Source organism: Acomys russatus, chromosome X (genome assembly GCF_903995435.1).
Source record: "Acomys russatus chromosome X, mAcoRus1.1, whole genome shotgun sequence".
Classification (NCBI taxonomy): Eukaryota; Metazoa; Chordata; class Mammalia; order Rodentia; family Muridae; genus Acomys; species Acomys russatus.
Genome location: NC_067169.1, coordinates 119327232 through 119337223, shown reverse-complemented (window position 1 = coordinate 119337223; position 9992 = coordinate 119327232). Strand labels below are relative to the sequence as shown.

The following is a 9992-nucleotide window of genomic DNA, read 5'->3' as shown; positions in this document are numbered from 1 at the left end:
AGCTTTGTAACTTACCATGATTTTCCAGAGCAGAGCTGGCAAAGAAAGGTCTTCCAGCTTTCCTTCTCAAAAATCTTCCGAGGGCTCCTTTTCCTGCTGCTGCTGCTGCTGCTGCTAGGAAGGGATGCCTCAACCCTGAGGACCTGAGGAGCCTTGGATCCTGAGCCTTGCTCATCCCTCTCTTCTTCTTCTTCTTCTCCTCCTCCTCCTCCTCTTCCTCCTCCTCCTCCTCCTCCTCCATCTTCTTCTTACTATTATTTTGTTTAGTCGTTTGGTTTTTCAAGACAGGATTTCTCTGTATAGCCTTTGCTGTCCTGAACCCCCTCAAATTCACAGAGATCTGCCTGTCTCTTCCTCCCCAAGTGCTGGGATTACAGGCATGCACCACAGCACCTGGCTTCCAAAATCTACTTATCACCTCTTTTCTCATGACCATGTGACAAGCCAGCAACAGTAGCACCAGGAGCAAGAACCAGCAGGAGAAAGAATGCCTGTTGTCTGAGCTCTGTGTGTGTGTGTGTGTGTGTGTGTGTGTGTCCCTGAAAAAAGACTCCATTCTGTATTTTCTGAGGAGCATAGAAAGCCTCAAATGGGGAGGAAATGGGACATTTTACAGAATTCTGTCCTAGAGTTAGGTGTGCAAGGGATTAAAGTCACTGAGCCCAACTGATTGATTCCAAATGACCCACACAGCAAACATTGTTTATCAACCAATAACCATAAGCTGGTATTGTTTCTGCCTCTCTGAGCTGGGCAGGATTTTCAGAACAACATCTGGCTCCCAAGTCTGTATTGGTAAATTAGAATTATCTGGGATTTTCCATGAGAACAACAGAAAGGGGAAGCAGTTAAAGTGTAGGTGACAAAGGTGAAGGCTGCCCTAGAGATAGGCAGCCTTTAGACCCTCTGAGAGCATGCATTTGCCCTCTACAAAAAAGCCTATTGGGTTGTGCCTAGTACTGCAACAAGCTTTGTCTGTGACCACTGGAGTGTAAGTGAGATACTTTTTTTTGTTGCTGGGTTAAAACACCATGACCCAAAGCAACTTAAGGAAAGATCAGATTTTTATTTTGGCCTACATTCCAGAGGGAAGGTCCGTAATGGCAGGAGATGCAACATCAGTAAGTGCCAGAGAACAAAGCTGAGAGATGAAGTTTTCAACCACACACCGAAGAGAGATTTAGCTGGAAATAGGATGAGGCTGTGAGCACTCAGAGTCTATTTCTAATGACATCCTTCCTCCAGCAAGGCTGCACTACTTCCCCAAACAGTCTGCGGGTTTCTGCAGCAATGACAAAACACCGTGGCCAAATGTAACTAGGGCATCAAAGGGTTTATTTCACTTTGCAGATTATAAATCTGTGGTGGTTTGAATAAAAATGGCCCCCATAGGCCCAAGGGCATGCCATTATTAGGAGGCGTGGCCTTGCTGGCATAGATGTGGCTTTGTTGGAGAAAGTGTGTCCTTGGGAGGGGTGTGAGGTTTCAGATGCTCAAGCCAGGCCTAGTGCTCACTGTCTCTCTCACCTGTGGATCCAGAGATAGAGCTCTCAGCTGTGTCTCCAGCGCCAAGTCTGCCTACATGTCACCATGCTCCCTGTCATGATGGTAATGGACTGAACTTCTGACACTGTGAGCCAGCCCCAATTAAATGTTTCTTCTATGAGAGTTGCCTTTGTCATAGTGTATCTGTGCAGAAATAAAACCACAAGACACAAGTCTGCCATAAAAATGGAGTTTCTTTAGCTGTTATACTGATTTCTGGTCCACCTCAGTGACATAGAAGCCTGTTCCGAGATTTTTACCACAGGCAAGAGGAGGCATGCATAGGGAGAGCCATGTGTCTTCTCCCTTGAGGCCATCAGAGGAGCAAGTAGGAACAGAGTCCTGTGGCCTTAGGCCACCCCACCCCAAGCAAAATCCTTGAGCTCTTCCCAGGCTACAGCTGTCTCCTGACCTTTGCCCTTACTCCCGCAGACCTGTGAGTCTTCATCCTTTCCACAGCACAAGCTATTGCAAGGACCTCACTCACCCTGACTAGAAAAGGGGATGGGACCTTTGACCTCCAAGTCATTTTGATCTGGTCCAAAATAGAGCAGCTCCTGGACTGGCCCTCCGGAAGTGGAAAGCAGGCCAACTGCCAGATGCTGAATGACACAGAAGGGGAAAGAAATCTGAAACACTTCCCATTTTTCATATACCTTAAGTCATTTCCTTATGCCTTTGTAACTTGAAGTTACACATCTCACATCATTTCCTTAGACCCTCAGAATGCAATCTTTCATATTCTCAGACCTTTATGTTCCTGACAACACCTTTTTAGACCCTTAGGCTTTTATTGCTGTGAACAGACAACCATGAACATGGAAAGTTTCATACAGGAAAATGTTTTATTTGGGCTGGCTGACAGTTTCTGGGGTTCAGTCCATTATCATTATGGTGGGAAACATGGCGGCCTGCAGCAGACATGGTGCTGGAGAAAGAGCTGGGAGTTCTATATCTTGATCTGTATAGGCAGGAGGAGGCTGTGTGCCACACTGGACATAGCTTGAGCATAAATGACCTCAAAGCTGCCTTCCACAGTGACACACTTCTTCCAACAATGCTACAGGGACTCCAACAAGCCACACCTCCGAGCGGTACCACTCCCTACGGACCAAGCATTCAAACACAGGAATGGCCCCAAAGGGGACAAACCTATTGCAGCCAGCACAACCAGCCTGCTGTTTGTGATGGGTTCCCTCACTGCCTAAGCTTGGCTGTGCTGGAACTTTCTCTGAGTGCCTGAGGGCACCATTCCCTGTATTCCATTTAGTATCTTTAATCTATTTATCTCCTTGACCACAGGATTTACCTCCATTGCACTTCCTCCTTTCTCCTTGAACCCTACATTTTGTGTGTTTCCTTGCTCATGTTGCTCCTATTAACCAAACACTCTTCATACAAGTGAAGAGTAGCTGATGTGGTGGCCCACTCCATTAATCAGTGGTCTCTGACTGAGAGAGCATAAAGGTCAACAGGCCACAAAGTACATGTGACATCTATCTTATAGATGGTTTCAGTGTGTGGGGCACTGGTGTATCCACCCCATGGCCACACAGTTAACTCAAAGGGAAAACAAATCCTGGGGAGAGCCCACATTAGCCTCCATCTTGGGAAGGACCATGGGATTTCCCTGCAGCTTCTGGCTCTAACCGCCTGTCTGCTGCCTGCAGGATCCAGGACAGAAGGGCTGTGGGATATAGTCTATTGCTTGGCAGATCAGTGGACAAGGATCTCATTCCTGTATGTCAGTACTGAGCCATCTTCTAAGGACTCAGAACCACAAAGTATCACCCTTACCCCTCCCCACATGCCCTCACCCTGAGGTCCCAGCAGGCAGATGAGGAAGCTTGGTGAGGGGAGCACTCATAAAAGTCAGCCTTAGTTTCCTTCACCACTGTTAAACCTATGCACAGTAGCTTGAATATCCCAGTCTGTCTGCCTTTGTGCCTTCATTGCCTGTCTGCCTGTCTGCCTGTCTGCCTGTCTGTCTATGGTACACTTTCAAGGAAGCACTCAGAGCTCAGAACTTGACTAACAGACACTTGGTCCCCCCCTCTTTCTGAAGTCCCCAAATGGCATCATGCACTGAATGCTTGGAGAGGGAGTGGAATCAGCCTGTTCTTCCAAGTACACATCGGTGGAAATACCATTTGGGTGCCTTCTAGATGGGGTTGGGCTTCTGCCGTCCTCTCTCAGGTCCTACATACATGCCAAATGCAAAGCCACTGTCATGGATAACTGGATCTGTAAAAATAGCTCCTGTGTGTTTTTCTACAGTGCCCTACTGGGCAAAGGGCTGACACCAGCAACTGGGAACCTGTTTGGCACAGTGCTCCCTCACCACAAGGGTACAGCTGTGGGGCCCTCTCTCTGCAGTATATCTTCTACCATCCTCTCTCAGGTCTGACTCTCACCCTCGGGATGATGGGATCCTCTTTCAGTGAAACCAGACCATGTGACCCAGATGATCTGAAGTGCTTGATTCTGGACCAGAGCCATCACAATCTGCTCTCAGGCTGCTGTGTTAAATCCCCAAGGAGGAGCCTTGGGCACAGCCCTCCTGGCTGGCATGCTAACCACGGCATGAAGCAGCACTATTTGTGGCCCACCTATCCTGAAAGAGGCCCCTTCAGTCCACCGTAAGCTCTTGCGCATATACTTCAAAAGGGAATCCAGGCTCTCTCCACACAGGAATCTCACAAAATGGCTCTGAGACACCCCAAGCCCCAAGGTCCCTGATGCAGATGGGGATGCAGAAGCTTGGGGAGCTGCCCTTTCTTCCTCAAAGTCACATGAGATTTGTTGCCAGACCCACAGCAGGATACACTGCCCTTGACTGTCAGTGCCCATGGACATGTGTTGCAGCTTCTGAGACCCAGTCTGAACTTCAGTCTTGACTAAGTCCTGGGGCCCCTTTCTTTCTGGGAACCTCTCAAATGCCTTCTATCCACAGAGGCCCCAGATGGGGAAGGTACAGGGCTCACTGCCCCATGTTGGTACCTGCTGGGTGCAGCTCACCAGACCATCTGACCCAGATTATCTGAAGTTGTTGTAACCAGACCGGAGCTCCCACAGTGCCCTCTCAGGACCTGTGCCTACCCTACACGCTACTCACTCATCTTTTCCTCTGGGAGTGCCTAAAAATGGTGTCTCTGCTGGGTTCCCCAGAATGGAATGAAAGGGTTCATCCATAGAAGTGTGTGGCAGCTGGAGCTAGGCTGACCACAGGGGTGAAGTGGCATGACTTCCAGACCCCTGGTCCTCAAAGAGAGACCTTTAGGGTCCTTGCAAAGCGCCTACCTGAATTCACAAAACTCAGAGTGGCTTTCTCCATTTGAGAAAACTCACAAAATGGTTTGAAGAGGGGACATTCCAAATGCTAGGATGCCTGACAGTTCCTCATCTGGGAAGTGGGGTCCTGACTGTGAACCTCTAGGTGCAGTTCCTTGAGGGGAGAGAACCACAGAGAAAGGAGGGGCAGGGGACAGCCAAGTAGCCACGGTGAAGTTTCCTGAACAAACTTTACTAAATCCTCCTGCTTGTTGGACACATGTTAAGATCTCTGCCATCACTGCACTAGAGAACTGAGCTGCAATGCTATCTTATGGTTGTGGGGACAGATCACAGGAAAACAGTGGTAACTGCTCATGCCTGAGGATCTGTCTGATCACCTCCCTGGAACCTGCATAGACAGTGGGATGCAGCAGCTAGCACCTGATGCAGGAATCCTAGCCCTCCTTTGGCAAGATGGCAGGAGAGTCAGGAGAATGGGCCAGAATCTCCCAGGCAGCCAGCTTGGACTGCATACTGCAGCAGCAGCAGAAGCCAGTGAGGTACCAACATCACAAGGTGGAAGGAAGAGCCAACTTGAGATATATGCATGATTCCTCCCTCACACTCTCCTATACAGGGACTGAAATGTTTTTTTGTCTGTCTGTTTGTTTGTTTTTTAAACAAATTGGCCTGGTGCTAGAGCTTTGGCTGAGCACTTGCTGATATTGCAAGAGGAAGGTTCAGTTTCTAGCACTGACATACAGACTCACAAGCATTTGTAACTCTGGTTCATGAAATGTGTCACGCTCTCCTGTCCTCTGGGGATACCAGGGACACGTGCAGAACACTTCACATGTAGGCAACACACTAATACACCCTTAGTAGTCATCTCTGTCTCTCCTGACAGGAGAAGTGGAAGAGGCCCTGTCTAGGAGTTCTAGGCCTCACCTTCCCATGATTCTACCCTGTGTGAGAGGAGGAACACATGCAGAGGGTAAAGCTTGCCCTACACGTGCTGTGTCCTCTGTAACTCTAACACCAGGGCAGGCTTCCTGTCTGCACATTTTGCCTTTCCTTTTTGGGGGTGATGGGGATACACCCTTTCTGACTGTATGTGTTATCCTAGTGCTCAGTCCCCAAGGAGACCCCAGCCCGAGTCCTCCATGCCACGTCCAGCAGCACAGCAGCTTGGAGCAGTTTTCCCTTCTCTCAGCCCTAAGACATTCACAGCGCTCCAGGCCCTGCTCCTGGTGAATAATTACTCCACCGACTTGGGGCCACTAGCCGAAGGTGACCCCTCGCAAAATTGCTGTACTTGTGCTGTGAAGGGAATTCTCACCTGTCCTACTGACAGGGTTGGGGCACTTGAGTGACACCATTTCCTAGAAGAGGGTGGACCAGCCTTAAGGCTGCCTGCTAACCCAGCACCTCTCACAGAGCAGCTGGTACTCAGCGAGAGCATGCAGAAGAAATTGCTTTCACCTTCCATTCGCCTTCACTGCAGGTAACCAGAACAGGAGACTAAAACTGAGGAAGCAATGGAGATCATTTTATTCTGTTTGTCAGGAAAAGGCCAAGGCCTTCCCCACTGCCTGGGAACGTCCACTTAGAATGCCATGGGAGCTTGAGAAATAGTACAACTTAGACGGAAGTCATTCTCGTTGGTTTACACAATGATACCCTTCTCCTGAAGTGGATGAACAGCAGCATGGGCATTGCTAAATCCATTTGCACACTTAAGACATCCCAGGTCCATGAGCCTTGTAGTAAAGGTCACAACAGTCTATAGCAACTAGACAACCTCAAGCCACCCAGACGGGACAGAGTAGAGGGAAGAACAGGAGAGAGTGGTTCCCACAGCTCCTCCCACCATGTGTCACATGATGGCGTGGTACTTAGATGGCTGACTCTGCCTGTACTGGGGTTGGATGGGAACTGCCTGTGTGGGAAGTAGAACGTGTGCAGGGCAGAGCCAGAAGGGCCATCTGCCCGGCCCTCCTGGCCTAGACCCTGTCTATCTCCTCTCTCAGAGCCTCTGCATATCTAAAGGGGTAGGCTCTGGGATCCTGCTTAAAGATGCTGGCAAAAAACTTGAGTAATTTCATCTTGGTGGTTTCAGCGCGGGCCCTTGGGCCCCACAGGACCTCATAGGAAGGAGGATCGCTGTCAGGCACCTGCCTGTATTCCAGGTACCCTTCCTGCACAAAATGCTCCGTGATGAGACGTCTGGGCTCCCCGTACATGAAATGCTCACTGCCTGCATACACCCCCATGTTGTTCAGTACGCACCACAAGGCCTGCTCACTAGCGCAGTTGTCCTCTATGAAGATGATGCACAGCACGATTAGTAGCAGGCCTGTCTTGGGTACGCCTGGAAAACCTTGCTGAGTCCCATGGTAGGTGATCCCAAGGGCAAGGGCAACAGAGTAGATGTGGTCAGGGGCGTTTCTTTCCACTATCTCCAGGCCAAAGAGCAGCCTCAAACAATCAGATGCCTTAGAAAAGATGACCGGGTAGTATTCCTTGTAACCACGGAGGACTATGTACAGAATCTGAGCCTTAGATGTCAGCTGCTTCCTAGTGTACTTGATGAGAAGGAAGCGAACCACATCAATCATCTTTCTGTTGAGGACACCTTGTGAGGGAGAGTGTGGGTCATCCAGTTCTGTTCCTTGGCTGCCAGAAGACTCAACAGATGATGCCCTACTGGCAGGGCCGCTGGCATAGTCGGGAGAGGAGGCTCTCTGAGGCCACTGGGGAGAGCCCAGCATATCACCCACAGATGGATGCCCTGAGGGTGGTGGTGGCCTCCACCTCACCTGCCTCAGCTCCTGGGACATGGGCATGCTCCAGGCCCCTTGCCCTGCTTTGGGACTGAGTACTGTCTGGGAGGTAGCCTGTGTGTCTGCTGTCAGTTGGATCCATGCTAATTTCCTTGGGAACACAGGAATGGACTTGTTGCAGCTCAGAGGGATGAAGACTCACAGGCCTGGCCGGGGGGTGGGCGGGGGGGGGGGGAAGGGTGAGTTGAATCTGACACCTGTAGCTTGGGCAGCTCTCAAAACCTTTTACAGGGTTTTGCCTGGGGGGTGCCTTATGCCCAAAGGACTCTGGACCTGCATATGCCTCTGAGTGCCAGGATTCTCACTGTGGCACACTCCCACACCTGGCAATACTGTACCCTGACATGATGGCTGAGTGGAATCTGCAGTGATGGCCACTTAGCCTGGCCTCCTCTCTGCTCCCTTACGAGTTTCCAAAGTCCACCTGAAGTGCATCTTAGCTCCTGTTCCTAGAAACCCCTTTTTCCATGGCAGGAGTGGCAGCTCCCACTCAGGGTTCCCTAGGCATCAGCACAGAGCCATGCATGCTTTATGCAGTCCTCTCTCTGGGGGACAGAGCCTTCTCACATGTTCATTAATGACCATGACAGCTTACCTGGTTGCCAATACCTACCTCCTCTGTCAAACACGCCTGGCTCCCTCTTGCCTCCAGTGGTACCCCATGCTCATCTTCCTGAGAGAGGAGACAGAAGTCAAGATGAATCAGCTCTGGAAATGCCTGGCAGGGGTGACTTAAGAGCCAAAAGGTTGTCTGCCATGGTGGTGCATACTTTTAGACCCAGCATACAGGAAGAAACGGCTGGTGGATCGCTGTGAGTTCTAGGTCATTCTGGTCCACAAAGTGAGTCAAGGACAGGCAAGGCTATACAGAGAGACTGTGTCTGGAAAAACAAGAAAATAAAAGATCAAAATGGCTGGCCACTGTATTTTCCTGCAGATTCTGAAGACTAGTCTATCCATTCCCAGGAGCTCACCTCCAAAACCATTGCAGGAATTTAGAATGCTATGTCTATCTGTCACTCTTCCAGGAATTTAACTACTGTTTTGAAAGCTACAAGGCCGTGTATGCAAACAGCATAGTATGGCAACAATTCTTAAGGCACCTCAGAAAATGGCTCTGAGTGGCCTCTCATACCCAGTCCACGAATAAGTGAAACCCAGCTTTAGCAACACTCTTCCCCTGAGGGCCTGAAATCAGAAACACCTGATTGACACTCTCCATTCCAGAAACCTGATGAAATGGCTTCAACCACTGGGAACCAAGAGAAGATCTGTCCCCAGATAGAGTGTCCCTTGCCTAAAGGTACAGACACTTGACAAAATAGCCTCGAGCCCTTGGTACATGGAGCCCTCAGTCACCAGAAGTAGAGTCCCTTACATAAAGGTATAGACACTTCACAAAATAGCCTCGAGCCCTAGTGACCCAAAGGCCCTCAGTCCCAGGAGTAGTGTCCCTTACCTAATGGCCCAGAGAACAGACAAAATGGCCTCAATCCCTAGGCACCTGGAGCCCCTCAGTTCCCGGAGGTAGAGTCCCCTATGTAAAGGTTCAAGAATTCCATAAAATGGTCTCAAGCCCTAGGGACCAGGGGCCCCTCAGTCCCCAGATGCAGTGTCCCTTACATAAAGACACAGAAACTTCAGAAATTGGCCTTGAGCCATAGGGACCTGGAGCCTTTCAGTCCCCAGATGTAGTGTCCCTTACCTAAAGGTCCAGGAACCTGAAGGGTGTGGTGGCACACACCTTTAATCTCAGCACTCAGGATACAGAGGTTCCCTGTGAGTTTGAAGCCAGCCTGCTATACGAAGTGAATCCAGGAGAGCCAAGGCAACACAGAGAAACCCTGTCTAAAAAAACAAAAAACAAAAAACCAAACCAAACAACAACAACAACAACAAAAACCAAAAAACCCCCCCAAAAAAAACCCCCCAAAGCAAAAAAAGAAATCCAAAAAGCAAAACAAAAACAAAAAACAAAAAAACAAACAAACAAAAAAAAAAAAAAAAAAAAAAAAAAAAAAAAAAGGAAAAGTCCAGGAATCTGACAAAAAGTCCTGAACCAAGAAATTGATTCTGAACCATCCAAGGGAAGTAACATACTTCCCATTCCTGGAAACTCACACAAGTGACTGTGCCTCCTGCCCTCTAAACCCTGAATCCAAAAAGCACAGTGTGCCCTTCTCCATTCCTGACATGTCAAAAATTGGCTCTGATACCCTAGGGCTCTTGGGAATGTGAAACAAGCTATTGATAATTCTCTAGGCATATTGAAATATTGCTCTGGACGCCAGGTCCTGTATCCAGATCTCTCCATGGATGTAGATAGGGATG

At 49.3% G+C, this 9992-nt stretch overlaps 1 protein-coding gene across 1 annotated transcript; it reads right to left on the bottom strand.

Annotated features, from left to right (window-relative positions):
* Window positions 1-6632: 6632 nt before the first annotated feature.
* Window positions 6633-7664, bottom strand: LOC127185505 (melanoma-associated antigen 11-like). Its single transcript, XM_051141939.1, has one exon. The coding sequence runs from the start codon at window positions 7662-7664 to the stop codon at window positions 6822-6824; it is 843 nt and encodes a 280-aa protein (XP_050997896.1). The 3' UTR covers window positions 6633-6821.
* Window positions 7665-9992: the final 2328 nt, after the last annotated feature.